General features: G+C 47.1%; 1 protein-coding gene across 1 annotated transcript in view; it reads left to right on the top strand.

Moving 5' to 3' along the window:
* Positions 1-17,891, top strand: part of CLIC6 (chloride intracellular channel 6) — a 46,170-nt gene extending 28,279 nt beyond the window's left edge. The window contains exons 2-6 of the mRNA XM_066259443.1: positions 7,393-7,502; positions 7,982-8,107; positions 8,733-8,839; positions 9,478-9,659; positions 15,965-17,891. Of these exons, the coding sequence (XP_066115540.1) occupies positions 7,393-7,502; positions 7,982-8,107; positions 8,733-8,839; positions 9,478-9,659; positions 15,965-16,126 (687 nt within the window). The 3' untranslated portion in view covers positions 16,127-17,891. The remainder of the gene's footprint in view (positions 1-7,392; positions 7,503-7,981; positions 8,108-8,732; positions 8,840-9,477; positions 9,660-15,964) is intronic.
* The last annotated feature ends 294 nt before the right edge of the window (positions 17,892-18,185 follow it).

The following is an 18,185-nucleotide window of genomic DNA, read 5'->3' as shown; positions in this document are numbered from 1 at the left end:
AGGGCCTGGCTTTTTTTTTTTTTTTGGTCTCCTGTCTGAAGATCTGTTTGCTTTTGCAATTAAGAAAATGACTTCAGTTAGTTAATTTTCACTTGGAATATGTATTGGAGGCGTGGTTTCTTCTGGGGAGGGGGCAGGAATCCATGGTTCTTTAAGAACTGTACGGTTTGGCATGAAAATCAGACGATTTGAGCCTTGTTAAAAAGTACCCTAAATTCCTTAATTGCCTGTTGTGGTGCATGCCCATGTGGAAGAGTAATGATGATGATGTTGATGATGATAATGACAATAATCGCCGTCTTTATTGGGTGCCCAGGAGACTCGGGTCTATCACACGGAGTCCTGCAAGGCGTTGGTATCTTTATCCATGTTTTTAAAGGGCAGAAACTGAGGCTCAGGGAGAACAAATGAATTGCTCAAGGCCACGCAATTAGTAAGAGGTGGGGCCAGAGTGAGGCCCTCGGCCACCTGCCCTGCCCCTCTGCCCGCTCCAGCTGCCCCCTCCCCCTCGATGCTGTTGCCTCAGACACACCTGATGCTACTGCAGAATGGAAACTTCAACTTACCAGGCAAATGGAAAGAATTAGACAGGTTTTTTTTAAACTTACAGAATTATTCAAAAGCAGGAAGCCTTAGATCTATTTAAAGACTGCATTTTAAGTCAAATCATGAGACCAAGTGGCTTGGGGAAGGCTTTGCTGCCTATGACTCAGGCCCTTTGCATTCTCTCTGTATTTGTCCCTTTCTCCCTCTCTTCCTCTCCCCTTCCCCTTCCCTCCTCCAGCCGCTCTCTCCCTCCTTCCTCTGTTCCTTTCCCCAACCCCCTCAAAAAGTTCCAGTAGGGGAGAGTCTCCCACACACATCCCATCAGACCTGCTTGCTGGGGTGGAACAGTTTCCCCAGCCTGACCTGCTCTGGACGGCAGGCCTGGTGCAGAGACCCTGGGTGCAGGCTGGGTGCCATGGTGCAGTCACTGCTCCCACTTTTTCTGTGATAAGCATAGCTATGCCACATGCCACGTGCTGATGGCTGATGACCCTTAGGTCCTTGTGCACCATGGTCGGTGTTCACCTAGGGTCAAGTGTACGTGCAATAGCCTCGCCTGCCAAGAGAAGGGGGCCTGGCCTCCATGGGCAAGTCCAGGGAAGACCCTGTGGAACCCAGGAGGGCGACCGTGCTGACCAGAGGTTTAGGTTTTTGTGCCGGCCACAAGGTGTATATCCGACTGTCAGTTCCCAAACCATGTGAGGTGACCATGTCTTCAGCAAAGGACACAGGAAGAATTCAGGGAAGTCTGTAGGTGGGATCAGAGGGAGGGAATTGTCTCCCACGGGGAGGCTTGGACTCTTTCTTCGGCTGCTCTGTGTCCAGCCTTCTGCTGGGCGGGCGGCCAGCAGAGGAGAGGCCTGGCTCGTCCTCCTGACCACATTGTTCTTCTCAGAGGAGAATTGATTCTGGTGGCTGCCCAAGCCTCCCACATCAGACTCCATCCCTGACCCTTGCCTCCCCTGGTCAGCTACTGTTTTTATTCAGCCTTCGTCCCTCCAGAATGTTGGAACTGGAGCGGGCCGTCTGTGCTCGCCAATTTTCTCCATATCCCTGTGACGGAGCCAGCCAAACTAGCTGTCCCCAGACCCCTCCTAGTGTTCTACGGGGCCGGAACACGTCCCTGCACACAGGACACATGTCTGTCCTCCTTGGCTGAAAGCCAGCTATCAGAAAAAGGATAATTGGAATATAACCAATTTATTGCCTCTTTTCTATTTTCTCTCCACCGCTCCCCCCAAATTAGTTTTCATTACACATAGATAAAGAAAAGTGCTTACTTTATAGAATCTGTTTACCATGTAGGTCTACCTACCATGTAGGTCCACCATGTAGTCCATAGAATTCTCTGGAAGGAAGGTAGAGCTAAAAAGGTGAGGAATTCAGGTGGTGAGTGCATTTGTGGTCTGCTCTGGTGGGAAGGGCAGGGTGGGGTGCTGAGGAGCCATCAAGAATATCTTGAGGGGTCCTCAAACAGTTGTCAGATCTAGACTGGGATGCCAGGGGTCTTTGTGATCCTTCAAGGACAGTGGTCAGGCAGGAGTCATTGAATGGAAGGTGGGGAAGCAAGTGGCAGCGCTACCATGTGACTCTGGCCCAGCACTGGAGAGGTCATTTGCTTGAAATAAAAAAACACTAAAGAAAAATGAAAAAAAAAAAAAATCTGGAGTCCAGTGTGTAAAAACGTGGTAGGAGAGGCTCTGATTTGAAGAGGGCTCATGGTGAGGATGGGCTACTGACTTCTGTAGCACCCTTTGGACCCTTACAGCTGGGGCCTCAGGCCCCTGTAGTGGGAGGTGAGCGCAGGGCAGGACCCTGCAGAATTACCACTGGTCCCCAATGCAGCAGATCGCCTTCGTGGCATTTCTCAGAGCAGGTCAGAGGCATTGACATTTTTCTTTGGAGAATTACCTGCGTAGGGGCTCAAAAAATTTAATTTGAAAGGTAGACCTGCAGTTCTGGGCTGTCCAAGTGCCTGGGTCTTCATTGGAAACAAGACACTCTGACCCCTCCAACGCTTCGCCTGATTTTTATCAGAAATGTACACATACAGAATTTCCCCCGCAGGCTCCGCAGTCGGCCCAGAGCCCGGAGCCGGGACTGTAATTAGCTTGAGAGCATTATCAGCGATGGAAAATAAGGCTTCCTGCGATAAACGGCCAATTATGGCGATGGTGTCAGTTACTGGCTCCTAATTCGTGCGTCTCGGTCCCGTCATCTTGTCTGGCTAATGAACACGACGGGGTGGCCACGCTCTCCCAGGACGGTCAGTAATGGGCCCCGCAGAGCGCGTCTCCGCCTCCTTCCTGCTGGCACAGCCCAGCACCGAAGCACATTAAAGTAATAAAATTAGGCAGCAAAGCGTCCTCGTCATTCCCACCCTGTTCCCGTAACCCCTTCATTTGCAACAGACAAGACAGAAAAAAAATGTTTTTTAGAGCAATTTAAGATGAGGCAACACAGGATATGTAAATGTGGTGTTATTGGCTGCTGTGGCAGCTGGCTGATGCTTCTAGAATGTGTAACAGCCCCGGTCCACCAGCTGTGCTGGGTTGTCACAAGGGAGAACATGTACAACCGTAGCTTCCATCACTGTCTTCCAGCTGTGGTGCTGTGGCCATGTGGACCGCTGTCTCTCCCTCCGGCCACAGGCTTGGTCCCTATTGCAGGTCTGGGAAGGAGCCTGTTAAGAAGTCTTAAGTTTTTAGCGAGTCAGGTGACAAGGGCAGTTTTTATTTTTTTATTTTTATTTTTTATTCAATGAGAGGATGGGAGACAGACTTCTGCATGTGCCAAGACCAGGATCCACCGGGCAAGCCCAGTAGGGGGTGATGCTCTGCTTATCTGGGGCATTGCTCTGTTGCTCAGCAACCAAGTTCTTCTTCAGGACTGAGTCAAGGCCATTGAGCCATCCTCAGCGCCATTCCTATGGAGCCATGGCTGCAGGAGGGGAAGAGAGAGAGAGAGAGAGTGAGAGAGAAAGGAGTGGGAGGGGTGAAAAAGCAGATGGGCACTTCTCCTGTGTGTCCTGACTAAAAATCAAACCCCGGACATCCACACGCCAAGTAGAAGAAGCTCTACCATTGAGAAAACCGGCCAGGGCCACAGTTTTTATTTTTATTTTATTTTAATTTTTATTTTTTAGTGAGAGAGACAGAGACAGACAGAAAGATAGACAGAAAGGAGAGAGATGACAAGCATCAGTTATCATTTTCAGCACCTTAGTTATTCATTGATTGCTTTTTCATATGTGCCTTGACTGGGGGTTCCAGCTGAGCCAGTGACCCCTTGCTCAAGCCAGTGACCTTTGGGCTCAAACCAGTGACCATGAGGTCATGTCTATGATCCCATGCACAAGCCAGCAACCCCTTGCTCAAGCTAGTGAGCCCATACTCAAGCAGGTGACCTTGGGGTTTCAAACCTGGGTCCACCAAGTCTCAGGATGATGCTCTGTCCACTGAGCCACAGTTTTTATTTTTTGAAGACTGTATTGCTCCTACCCTCTTCATTTGTCCAAAGACGTAGCTGCTGGATTCAGGAGATAGTATGAAGGACAGTTTTGAGGAAGAACACCAGCTTGAGTTTGAGACTGTTAATGAGACAGAAAGGCAGAGAGGCCCGTGCTGTGCAATTACCCTCTGGCCGCCTTGGCAGGGAGCAGCCTGCTGTCAGGAGGCCGGTCCTGTACTCTCCTGTCCTGCCCTGGACTTAGAGCCCCATGCCTGGATTTAGACACCCAGGCAGGGCTCTCGGGGGTCTGCCACAGTTAGGATGTTTTATACCAGGGTCCCCGAGGTTCTGGAGATGAGAGGGAAGGAGAAAGAAAACCAGATTCCCACTCTGCAGGGTTTATCTTAGACTTTCCCGTGCTCAGTGTAACTCCTAGAAAAAAAATAAGAGGTTTGAAAGCTGCGGAACAAGTCAGGGCTGGCCAAAGTATGTGGCTCTGTGTCCCTGTCTTTTCCCCTTCCCCTCCTTTCTTGGCTCAACCCTGCCCCAACCTGTAGTATGTGAGAAAGTGACCTGGTTTAAGAGGAATCCCAAGCCCCAAGCTGCTGGGGCTCTTATAGACTCAGCTCTGCACTGTTTCTTGCTGTATGGTAAGCAGGAGACGGGCAACCTTCAGAATTGGCCTCAGGTGACGGAGCAGGGTGGGGAATGGCCTCAGGTGGTGGAGCTTGGTGGGGAATGGCCTCAGGTGACCCAGCGGGCACTCTTTCAGGGCCTATCTGCAGGACTACTTGGATGCTTGGGTCCTGACTGTCCACCTCCCCACCCCTCAGGTTTCCAGCAGCTCACAGACTCCAGCAGGGAATTCTCAGCCCCTCCCCTGTACCAGGTAGACTGACCAATAAACATGGGAGGGAGGAAAAGAGAGCAGGAGGGGTTTGAAGAAAGCACCCAGTGGTTAGGGGACTCTAAATTCAGTTATCTAAGTGTATTGGTGCCTCTTTCTATGAATAAAGTCCACCCATTATGTTCATTAAACCACCATGGGGGGGGGGAGCTTGTTAAGAATTCAGAATCCTGGGCCCCATACCAGACCTACTGTATCCCAATGTCTATATTCTTTTAAATTAATATTTTTTCCTTTATTTATTTTTTTGTATTGAAGTAAAACATTCACCCAAGTACCCAAACATTAAGATCAAGATAATGGGACATGTCTGTCACCAGAAGGGGCTTCCCACCCCCTGTCCTTCCCAGACACAAGCAGCTTCCTGGGAACCTGTTCTGACTTCCACCACAGAGAAGTTTGCCTGTGTTTGACTTCACCTACACTGAGTCATACTGGATTCTTTTGCGTCAGGCTTCTTTCAGCATTCTGTATGTGAGATCCCACAACATGGTTGCTTGTGGAATAGCTAATTCTTTGTGGGGCAGTGTCCTACCCTATAAACATCCTACAACTTCTTTATTCCTTCTATTCTTGATTGTATCTGGGTTGTTTCCAGGTCTCAGCTATTCCACTGAAGTTACTAAGACGGTTCTGATGTATCCTTTGTGCCCAACTACACTCATTTCTGTAGCAGTAGAGTTGCTGTGTCATTGGGTAGATGTGTATTCCGCTTTCGGTGGATAACTGCAGACAGTTTTCTGAAACAGTTTGCCTATTTTCACTCTTACTACCAATGCATGAAGATCCAGTTGCTCTGCTTTCTTGTCCACACATGGTATTGTCAGACATTTTCATTGTAGCTACTCTGGAAGATGTGTTGTGGGATATCTTTACGGTTTTAATTTGCATTACATGGCTAGCTAATAATTTGCATTTCACCTTTTGTGAAGAGGCTGATCAACTCTTTCTAAAATTGAGTGGTGGGTCCTTTATACTCTTTACTTGCAGAGACAGCTTGTAATTAACAACCTCCCTGATGACTTTAGAACATGGATGCCAGAGAACCACATCCCCAAAGTCCTCCTTAAGTTGTCCAATTTATTTTTGAGGCACTTTTTGTTTCAATTTTCCAAACAGTAGCTCACTGTTTGCCTTGTGTCCTTCTGTTATTCAGATTCTAAATAACAGTGCCTTTTTTTTTTTGACAGAGAGAGAGAGAGAGAGACAGACAGACAGACAGGAAGAGAGAGAGAGATGAAAAGCATCAATTCTTCATTGCAGCTCCTTAGTTGTTCATTGATTGCTTTCTCATATGTGCCTTGACTTGGGGGCTACAGCAGAGCGAGTGACCCCTTGCTCTAGCCAGCAACCTTGGGTCAAGCCAGTGACCTTTGGGCTTAAGCCAGTGACCATGGGGTCATGTCTACGATCCCATGCTCAAACCAGCGACCCCATGTTCAAGCTGGTGAGCCTGTGCTCAAGCTGGATGAGCCCACGCTTAAGTTGGCGACCTCGGGGTTTTGAACCTGGGTCCTTGTCCCAGTCTGATGCTCCGTCCACTGTGCCACCGCCTGGTCAGGCTTTCTCAACTTTCTTTTAATGCTGTGAGGCATAAATGGATTAAACATGGCTGCTTGTGTTACTGAAGCCTGGAGATGTGAGGAGCATGTCCAAGCTGCCCCGTTGCCTTTCTGACATCATTTTATTGGCACCACAGCCTTGTCAGAGATGTGTGGTATGAGAAAGATGGAGGAGAGAGAGACAAGTTTCACGTGTTCAGTATGTTCTGTGCCCGTGTTTGGGGGATGTGGGTATGGATATGACCTGTTCGGGTCATCAGAAAGGAATCATTTCATAGTCTTCCTCTACCCTTGATGCCAACTGTGTAATAATCTACTTTCTAAGTACAATCACTGCCTGTCTCTCTGCTACCCCATGAATCAGAGGAGGGATACAAGTGCCCAAGGATCTCACAAACAGCTTCCTGGGCACCTGTTCTGACAGAACTCATACAACCCAACTCCCTTATTTCATAGCCACGCACAGCCCCAGACTATGAGGGATGGCGTGGCAGTGGGGGGCACGTCTGTGATCTGTTTTTAAGCGTGATTGTCCCAGAGAGAGGTATGTTGCTTCTGGAGAAGACCTAGCACTAGAGGATAGGCAGGCATGTCTTTCTTCATTGCCTTGGGTAAGAAAGGGAGTTCTGTCTTACTGCTCTTTCCCTCTGCAGACTGCTACTCAGAGGCCAGGTGCGGCAGGAAGTGGTATGGTGGGTGGGGGAAGGGAGAGAGAAGATGCTCAGTTCAAGGGGTGTGTTCTCTCCCCACTTCCCCCACCCCCACCTGGCACAGAGGCTGAGGGAAGTGGTCTCAGAAGGATATTTACAGTCTAAATATTTACATTATAAATAAAAATTTATAATGATGTTGGGTGCATACATGGCGGGACCTGGCATTGACAGTTCTGAGACTGGCTCTGATAAAGTTTTCTTTCTCCACTTGTAGGCTGGTTATGATGGGGAAAGTATTGGGAATTGCCCGTTTTCTCAGCGTCTCTTTATGATTCTCTGGCTAAAGGGCGTTATATTTAATGTGACCACAGTGGACCTCAAAAGGTAAGATTAGGTTTCCGCATTATTGAATAACTACTTAATTACACACATGCACACATGCTCGCGCACACGCACATACACAGAGATGCGTGGCATTACCACGGGCTTGTCCACTCCCGGTCAGGACCCTGCATTGATGCTGAGTGTGGGCTAAGCAGTAATTAAAGGGTTGGACCAGACGTAATCAGGAAGGAGTAGGAGTCCGGGGTGCCAGAAGAAACCTGCTCTCCCAGTTACTGGTCAGCTGTGAACTTGTCACAAGCCTGTCTGAGCACCACTCCCAGTGATAATCTTGGAAGTTCTCTTTCACCTCCGGTGTCCAGGAAGGGGCCACACTGTCCCTGTTAGTAAGACATTCTGCAAGGCACAGCCTCCTTTGAAATTCTCAGAGTTGTTTCTCTTAAAGCGGGAGGACATGACTAAGCCTTGGACATGAAAGTAAATAAAAGCTACTGTTCTCCCTGCCCCCCGCCCCCCGCCAGGAAACCTGCAGACCTGCAGAACCTGGCCCCTGGAACGAACCCTCCTTTTATGACTTTTGATGGTGAAGTCAAGACCGATGTGAATAAGATCGAGGAGTTCTTAGAGGAGAGATTAGCTCCTCCAAGGTAGGCCCTATAGAACCAGCCTCACAACCTGGTTGTCACTTTCCTCGCATCGCAGACAATTCTAAAGCTCTTGGCTTTGCGTGTCTGGTTTTTTGTGGTCCTGGGAGTCACTTCCTAACTGTACCTGTGGTGTGCCACGGAAAACCCAGGGTGAGATTAGAAACCTTGAGTGAAGGTGGCCCAGGTTTCTCTGCTCTGAACCTGCAGTTTGGCAAGTAAGGTTTGATGGCAGGAAGTGGGTGGGGGTGGAAAGTTGGTTGATGCCATGTGGGCTGGCCACATCTTAGGTACTCAGCTGAAAGGGAAGGGGTGTATGTTGGCAGGCAACATCCTAGCGTACTGGACCTGGGATGGAACTTTCTAGTCCATCACCTTCATTTTAGTAGAAGGGAGCTAAGACCAGTGAGGCCAGGTGAGCCCTGTGCTGAGCATGAGAACAATCAGTCTAAACCTTTCTCCCTCGACTGTGTGGCTCCAAACCTTGTTGATAAAAGGATTAGGAAAATGTTCAAGGGGAAGTTTTCATGTTAATAGCCACTCAGAGAAAAGACATTTCCTCCCCACATTGTGTTATCCTAACGCAAATATTGCTTCTCTGTGACTTTCCACTTTTGAATTTTTCAAGGTACCCTAAGCTGGGGACCCAATATCCTGAGTCTAACTCTGCAGGAAATGACGTGTTTGCCAAATTCTCAGCATTTATAAAAAACACCAAAAAGGATGCAAACGAGAGTGAGTGCTCACTATTTGCCTGGTTTAGTTTCTTAGGAAATCCTGGGAATTCTGCCTCATTTCACAGGGAGGGGGGAGGGAAGTAAGGAGAAAGTACCTCCAACTTTGCATTTGCATGTGGGTTTCAAGACATCAAGTGCTTCTTCTAGCCTCTAGGCAGGCGTCCCCAAACTGCGGCCAGTGGGCCGCATGCGGCCCCTTGAGGCCATTTATTCGGCCCCTGCCGCACTTCCAGAAGGGGCACCTCTTTCATTGGTGGTCAGTGAGAGGAGCACTATATGTGGCGGCCCTCCAACAGTCTGAAGGACAGTGAACTGGCCCCCTGTGTAAAAAGTTTGGGGACCCCTGCTCTAGAGGTTGGAAGCCCAGAAAACGACATTGTTTAGGGTGAGATAATCATCCCCAGGTGTTCCCAATAGCACGGTGGGAATCGGAAGTGATGCTGCCCCTGGGGCCTGCTTCATGGTAGGATTTCCCTAAAAAGTTTTGAAGAAATAACTGAGTTCTAGAAGTGTCAGTGTTGTGTAGACAGCAGAATTATCTTCCAGGGAGGAGTATGGCCATGCCAACCTTCTTCCTTCATCTCTGGAGAAAGGTAGGACTCACTCCCTGAGTGATTTTTGGCCTTTGTGTTCTAGTTTATGAGAAGAACCTGCTGAAGGCCCTTAAGAAGCTGGATAATTATCTAACCAGCCCTCTGCCTGATGAAGTTGATGCTGACAGTGCAGAGGAAGTCGCTGCCTCTGGGAGGAAGTTCCTGGATGGGGACGAGCTCACACTCGCTGACTGTAACCTCTTGCCCAAGCTCCACATTATTAAGGTTCGTTGCTCCTCCTGCCACATGAACGGGGCTTTATTTTATGTTGTTTTGACTTGTTTTGGCCAGACAGCAAAACAACCTGAAATGTGAACAGTCTAGCCTACTTCTGTGTGAGGCGGCCAAACCCTGGGTTTCGGAAATGTGGACACTCTCAGGTGTCCTTGGGGCGGGCCGAGGAGTGCCCGGGAACCTGGCCCCAGCCCTGTGTCCTCACTGCTTCCCTCTCCAGGTTGCCCCCACAGCCTAAAGAAAAGTTACGGGAAAGCCACCTGAGGGAATACATTGATCGTCCCTGGCATTTAATGCTCAAGGCTTGGACATGATGAGCAGAATCAACGTGTGTTAAAATGTTAAAACGTGTGGCCAATTGTGGAGGATTGTCAGGGCAGACAAAGCTCTCCCTGGGGGTGGGGGGGGGGGGAGATGGAGGCATATCCTCTCTGCCCCTACAGCTGTGCACAGCAACAACTCTTTGGCTGGGTCTCTGCCTGATCTGGCATCCTTTATTTCATTCCCAGACATGAAATAAAAGTCATGGGTCATATATTGTTAGGGTTGAAAGATTCCCTAGAACAGTGTTCTTCAACATAAGAATTGTTTGGGGAGCTTTTCAGAAATGTAAATCCCTTGATCCAGCCCCTGATTGACTAAATCAGAGCTTCTAGGAGTGATCCTAAGAATCTGAGGCAGATGATGCCCTCACTGGACTCCTTAGCTATGGCTGTCTCTCAGTGGTGATCCAGCCTCTCTGTCCCCTACAGGGGTTCATTGTTATGGGGGGGGGGGGTCCTTGGGTTACGACAGTCTTGACATATGACTTTTTGAGTTTATGTTGCTCACTTTCATAAAAGCTTAAAAAAATTGAGATGTGAGTGATTTGACTTAAGCTGTTAGTGTCCTACTTACGGACTACAGGAGAGAACTAGTTTGGTTGTGCGCGACGGAAGAATACACAGTAACGCGATCTGTGAGTGAGGGAGTTGGTGTGCTGCAGTACACTTACCTATGCCATTTTTGACTGTTAAAAGTGTGAGTGTTCCATTTGTGTTAGGCTAGGGTGTATTTCAGCTTACACCAAAATTTAGATTACGTCACTGCGTCACTGTCATTGGAACAAAACTGTGTCGTAACCCGAAGACCCCTGTATTGTCATTCTAACCAGTGCTATCTCTTCTGCCCTCAGTAACCTTAAATGCCTCTGGAAGAAGCCCAAGTCTTGCTCTGGGGCATCTTTATGATTCAAACCCCACCAGGTCCAGAGCTGGGTCCATGGTACATAAGGGGAGGGGAGATGGGAGAGGAGACGCAGGGAAATACAGGCCAAGGACCCTGTGTTCTATCTGGGACACATGTGATTGGCATTTAGCAATTTACAATCAGGTTCACACAGCCTTGCCTCTGAGGCTCCCCAGGCCCCCTCCCCACTGGTTACTCCATGGCAACCTCTGCCTTCCCTTCCTGCGTTTTTTCTTCCTCTCACTCCTCCCACTCCTTGCCCTGTTCTTTTCTCCCTTCCCTCTTCCCCGTTGTGCTCCAGGTACTGATTTGAAATTCTAGCCTGAGAGACATTGCTGGTTCTGCAAGTGAATGTTCTGGAAGGGACATTATAAATAGTTTTATAATATTATAACAACACTATAAATAACATTGCCAGTGCCCTGACATCGACAATTTAATGAAAGCATATTAACCCTTGAAATCTGCTACCTTGGAAATTGTTGAAATTGGAAATTTGGGAGCCACATTCCAGTAAGATACTTACATAGTTGTGTTTTGGGGGTAGTTCCTTTAGTGTATGCATTCTTTTTTTTTTTCAACTTATGAATGATTTTTAATCTTAAAAATAATATTTATTTATTCATTTATTTATTTTTTGTATTTTTCTGAAGTGAGAAGCAGGGAGGCAGAGAGACAGACTCCGCATGCATCCGACTGGGATCCACCTGGCATACCCACCAGGGGGTGATGCTCTGCCCATCTGGGGCATCACTCTGTTGCAACCAGAGCCATTCTAGCACCTGAGGCAGAGGCTGTAGAGCCATCCTCAGCACCCGGGCCAACTTTGCTCCAGTGGAGCCTTGGCTGCAGGAAGGGAAGAGAGAGACAGAGAGGAAGGAGAAGGGGAGGGGTGGAGAAGCAGATGGGCGCTTCTCCTGTGTGCCCTGACCAGGAATTGAACCCAGGACTTCCACATGCCAGGTTGATGCTCTACCCCTGAGCCAATTGGCCAAGGCCAAAATATTTATTTTTTAATATATTCACATGACTCGAAATTCAAGAAACATAGGAAAAAGGTATAAATAAAAAAGTCTCTCTCCCTCCCCTCCCCTTTGACCACCAAGTTCCTCTTCCCAGAGTAACAATAAGTGTTTATATTCTAATCACTGCTATGACCCGTGTCCTATCACAGGAATATATGGGGGTTGGGAGGGCACAAGGAACGCCCCAGCCATGTAACACCAATCGCCACTTGTTCAGGACCCATAAAAAAGGAGTGTGTTACACTTCAGTATAAATAATTAGAGTAAAATAAAGCAGTTCATGGCTCCCATAATAAGACCCAACAGCAAAGTCTTCAAAGCCACTTTAGCACTCAAAATACCAAACATCTTAATAGTCAGTCTCCCAGCATGGAGCATTTTTGAAAGGAAATGAGTATCAGTCTGAAGGAATTTATGGTAAAAGCTGAGAAAGTAAAGGAATTTATAATTTATTCCCCCTCCTGAAACCCAGTGAAAACAATAAGAACTGAGCGTGAGCTCCATCTTTCATAAAACTAGAATGAGACAGATGGCCAACTGAAGACTGGGCATGTCATTCGGGGTGAGGAGCCCCAGGGACACACATGCTTGTCTGCCTCCTCGGCGGGGTTCAGGTGGTGCTAACAATGAGATACCACCCTGAGATGCTAGCCTACCTTCTCTGCTTGAGGACAGGGCAGGGAGTGGGCCACGAGAGAGGCAGGAGACATCCCTGCAGAGGCCACCGGTGAGCTGAGCAGAGACCTCTGGGGATGCAGAGGTGAAGGCGGAGCCTCACAGTGGTACCATCTTTGCATTCGGTCACTGTCCCCTCACCCCGAGGGGAGGGGAACTAGGAGGGGAGGTGGAGAGAAGTGAAGTGGCATTCTGCTTTGTGGCTGCTGAGAAGAGAAGAGAAACAAGCTGTGAAATGGTCAAGAGAGACTGTAAATGACCCAAGCTTCATTTGTAACCATGTCTAATCTGTGAGCCTCAGGGTGGAGGATGCCCTAACCCAAACTCAACACTGACTCTAACCCTGATGAGTCCCTGGGGCAGAGTGTAGAGCCGTGTTTGGTGAGACTGTTTGAGGGTAAATATTCCAGTTGGTCAACCAACTGCTCCTTTCGCTCCCTTGGTCCTCCAAACTATTTTTAAGCAAATGGTTGGTGCCATAGATCTTCCTTGTGAAAGAATGATTAATAACCAGAAAGAGTTCAGGCAGGACCTCTCTGTGCATGGTGACATCAGAAAGGGGAGGGGCAAAGGGCACAGGGAAAGGAAACCAGAGGGGAAGGCAGACAGAAACACGTGTCTGAGGGAGAGTTGCTCCTGGAAACTAAAGAACACTCTAGATATTACAACCTCAAAGAACTGAAAGAGTGCATGGTTCTTTTGAGAAAAAACCCAAAGATAAAATGCAAGATGCATATATATATATATATGACTTCACAAAAAAGATGAAAATCCAGCTGGCAGAGCTCAAGAAGAAAACTTAAAGACCAAATAACTTCAAGAGGAAAAGCTGAATTAGAAGTAAGAAGTAGAAAAAGATATTGCAGAAATGGAGTAAAGCATTGGGAGGAGGGGCCCAAGAAAAATCACCTCAAATCCCATGGGAAAGAACCAGGAGACAAGAGAGAGCCCAGATGCATACAATCAGGCACAAGAGAGCAGGGGAAGAAAAAGAAAAAAAGATAGGAAAGCTCAAAGGGAAAAATCATCTGAATGAAAGGGTGTCCTGAACCTTCAGTTAAGTAGTGTACCATGATGAGAAAAATACAGCCCTACAAAATCAACACACTATGACGTATTTTATGAATTATGGAATTTTGAGGATAAGGAAAGAACCCTTTTGGCATCCAGACAGTAATAACAACAGCGGCATGAGGATGAGGATGACGATGACAACAATAATAATGTAAATAAAGAGTAAAGCCACCTGCACAGGGAAGAAATGCTGACTGGCCTCCTAGGTTTCCATGACCACATTTAGACCCAGAAAGAAGTCATTTAATAGGTGCAGAAAATTAAGGGGAAGGATGTGTGGTGTAAGGATTTTATATCCAAGTAATTTTTTTCTTTTACCTAGACTTTTGATCTCAATGAAATAAGTACTCCTAAGCCAATTAAAAAAAAAATAAAATTACAGTATGAGACAGTGATAAAATCATAATCAAAATAATAGCCTAAACACAGAGAAGATATGTGATATGAGAGGGCTGATGAAAAACAGAAAACCGATTTAGAGCTAACACTGGAAGAACGGCTGAATGATGGTGGGAAGTATAGTTCCAGAACAGAATCAGAATAGAGGAAGTGAACTTGGCTGGGGTTACACACCAGCTTGGAAGGGGAATGAGGGAGAAGATGTAGAAAGACGTGTAGTTGTACTAATTTTCTCATTTGTCATAAGCAGGAGTAAAGAGATATCATCTAAAGTTGATAAGCCAAGAAATAGAAAATTCCTGTTATTTAAGGCTATATTGGAAACAACTGGAAAAGTTACAACAGACCAGAAACCTTCTAAATTGTCAGAAGGGAAAAACGCACACAAACACACAAATAGACACAGAGAGATGAAAAACAAAGTGTTAAGCTCAGAAAATATAATGCAGAATCAAGTTCACATCTGCAAGAGTCATCCATATCACAATTTTACTCAGAAATGTAAAAAATGAAGATGGCCAAGATAAAGCGGGCAGATGCAAGCAGAGGGAAAGCCAATTCTTAACGTTCACATCAGTAAGTTGCATTCAAGTGAAAGATGTTCAAGTTGGAGGCGTTCGCAAGATTATCTGGTCCTGTTTTGTGGTCACACTGCATCAATGGCTACTGGCCTCCCACACTGGAGAAATGAGTCCCAAAGGTCTTCTAGTTGAAGTCCTATGTCACTTCATTCAGACATCCCAGACCCAATGCAACGGGGGGCAATAAAGCAAAATGGGTTTTTGTAGCCCTGGGTTCCTGGTACAGGGTGAATTGTGTCTCTTCCAGCCCCCAAAGGTCTCACGTTGAAGTCCTAACACCTAGGACCTGAGAGTGTGCCCTTATTTGGAAGCAGGGTCTTTGCAGATGTCACTAGTTAATATCACGTTGAGGTTATATTAGAGGAGGGTGGGCTGCAATCCAATATGATTATAAAAAGGGGAAGCTTAGGTCCAGAGACACAAAAACAGTGAAAACACTATGTGAAGAGTGGAGTTATGCTATCACAAGAGAGACCAACATTGGGAGGAGGGGCCCGAGAAAGAGCACAGCACCTCCACTCCAACACCTTGATCTTGAACTTCTGCCATCAGGACAATGAGGGAACCAATTCTGTTGTTTTAGCCGCCCAGTTTGTGGTACCTTGTTAAGGCAACCCTAGGACACTAATAACAGCCCCCCAACAGTGTACAACCTCCTTTCTAACTAACTCCCCAACAGCACCCCTTCCATGACTAAAGGAAACATGTCACACTGTTGTGTTGCCAGTGAGATTTACTGTCTACGTTCCTGTCCTTACTGTTTCCACGACGGGAGGATTTGTGTCTGTTCTGTTCACGAACCTGCCCTCTACACACAGCGGACTACAGTGAAGCGACCCTCTCAGGGGCCAACAGAAGGAAGTCTGCAGGCCCCACATGCATGGGCATGTGAGATTTCAGGAGTAGAGCTGGGACTTTGCCGTGATCTGAGCACAACCGAAATAGAAGATGCAGCCTGCACCTTCAGTCTCCGAGGAACACGGCAGCACCACACAGGAGAGAAAACCCGCCGGAAACAGCAGGGGAACTTCACTGGACACCTAGCACAGTCCGGCCCCGGGTCCCAAAACCTGTCTGTGAGAAATGGGTGGACAGCAAAGCCACTGTTTCGAGGCTGGTAACTTTATAACCTTTCCCATACCCAGTCTGTCTCACACAAAGTCAAAGTGCAACTCAGGGTAACCTGAGGTCTATCACATGACATTAGGACTCGACATAGAGGATATATTACACACCTCAGAACAGTGGGCTAGCTCATTGGATTGCCTAAGATGGTGAGTTTCCCCTTCTCTGATGGTTTCCTCTTCATTTTCAGATTGTAGCCAAGAAGTACAGAGATTTTGAATTTCCTTCTGAAATGACTGGCATCTGGAGATACTTGAACAATGCCTATGCCAGGGACGAGTTCACGAACACGTGCCCGGCTGACCAAGAGATTGAACAGGCCTACTCAGCCGTCGCAAAGAGAATGAAGTGAGGCTGAGTGTTTCTGTCTTGTGCCTCAGCGGTGTGAACCCAGTGTTGCAGGCTGAGCCACTCAACACCAAATGACACGAGGCCTTGTAAACTGTCACTGTCACTTGTATATCTGAACCATGACACCAGCGTTGATTGTTGTACACCCTGATGGTCCGATAGTCCGCTCGTCCGTTTGACTTTACTTGATGTCTTTGGCATTCACTGACATTGTAATCGCAATATTTAGGGCCTATGTTTTGTAGCTGAAGTTTCAAAGCAAATTAGGTTTGAGTTTAAGTCCTTCTTCAATTAAAAAAAAATTCTCTGTCTTTGATAGTTCTCATAATCATGTGTAGCCTGGTTTTCTCCTCTAAAATAGTAATTTTTTTTTCAGGATGAAACTGCTGTTTTTGTAATTACAAAGCAATATATGCCTCTTCTGACATCTAAGAGTATTAAGATAGGAGGAAAAACACACCACTTGAAATTTCATGACACGTAGCTAATGTCTGATAACTTATTGGTGAACATTTTCCAGACCTTTGGTCTCTCTCTCTCTCTCTCTCTCTCTCTCTTATGATATATGTGGTATTGCATTACTTAATTTTAAAGGACTGGTGAGAGGACTCCTTGGCCTGATGGCCATCCCCAGAGGACACACAAACATCTGGCACTGCAGAGCTGGAGAGGATGCTTGTGGTCAGCTTTCACAGGGGTGCAGAGTCATGGAGTCCACAGACCGGCAGAGACCAGCGGGGACCAGCAGGAACCAGAGGCAGTGGACACTGTGGATCGTCCCCACTCTGCCTTGTTGTTGCCTCGGTGATGCCATAGCCACTGGTTCCAGGGGAGGCAGATGAGTGCCTGCCTGTGTCTTTCATTTCAGCTTTCTCTTGAGTGTTTTCTCTTGCCCACCCCCACTACCCTCCACGGAGGCCCTGCCCTCAGGAGGACTCTCAACCTCAACTGCAAGTTGGAGAATCTCCCTGCCCTGGGTTGAGAGGCTAATCAAGCCCCCCCTGACTCCTTCTCATGGCCGCAGTCTCTGAGACCCAACACTGCACTTTGGCGATGATGCTGCGCAGGGCTCACCTGGTTCTGGCTGCCTCTCTGCCCTTTGTCATGTCATTTTGAGGTCAGGAAGGGAAAATCCAGAAAGATGAAATTCACGGAGATAACTCTTGGGCAGTTCTGGTAAATGGTCAAGTGGGGGAGGAAGTAGGAACTATTGACTCTTTCTGGTGTATCTGTGGCTTCCTTTCCACCGTGTCTGCTGCCAGCTTCTTATCGGCAGTGGCTGTGTTTGTGGGCTGGGGGCTGGGCTCCAGCTCGAGGCATGGAAGGCCAGGTGGGAGGCTCTGCAGACACACACCGACACCTCACAGGGCTTGAGTGTCTCTTGCCCCATTGTGTTCCTACGACATTTGCACACATTGCCCAGAAAACGCCTTTCTTGAGTTGGCTAAAATGCTCATTAAGTAGACATTGGCCATATTGGCGATTCATCTGGAAGAGGGTAAAATGCATTAATGCAACTGCTGTGGGATTTGGTGAGAGACATCTAGTCTGAGAAAGTCCTAGTGTTGACCATGTGTCACCGTCATCCACCTTCCACATCTGTTCAGGAGCCAGGTTCTTTAGGCTAGCTTTATAATGTTACATGTAAACTTGGGAAGTGAATTGACTACAGCTTGTTAACTCATACTAACTTGACATTTTTAGATGCTACAATGATCTACATAAACTCTATGTGCCTTAAAAATTAAACAAATTATAAAAATGTTCACGTGCAACCAATATTTATTTTTATTTTGTTTTTTTTCTTTACTTTGCATTCTCCACTTAAGATTTAAAGAAATAAATGGAATGGAAATGGGCTTTCTTTAAGATGGTGAGAGGAACTTTGAACCAGAGATTGGTGGTATTTAAATTGTGAACCACAAAAGCATTTAAACAGAGCCTTAAAGAGGTTTGAAAAGACACATGTGACCTGTCCTTGTCCAGGTGGCTACAATAAAGGCCCTTCAGATTCTTCTGGTTTAAAATAATTTTTTTTAAAATTATAGTGGGCATACAAT

This window comes from Saccopteryx bilineata, chromosome 2 (assembly GCF_036850765.1).
Source record: "Saccopteryx bilineata isolate mSacBil1 chromosome 2, mSacBil1_pri_phased_curated, whole genome shotgun sequence".
Classification (NCBI taxonomy): Eukaryota; Metazoa; Chordata; class Mammalia; order Chiroptera; family Emballonuridae; genus Saccopteryx; species Saccopteryx bilineata.
Note: the sequence above shows the minus strand (reverse complement) of the source record. Positions and strands in the feature narration are given on the sequence as shown.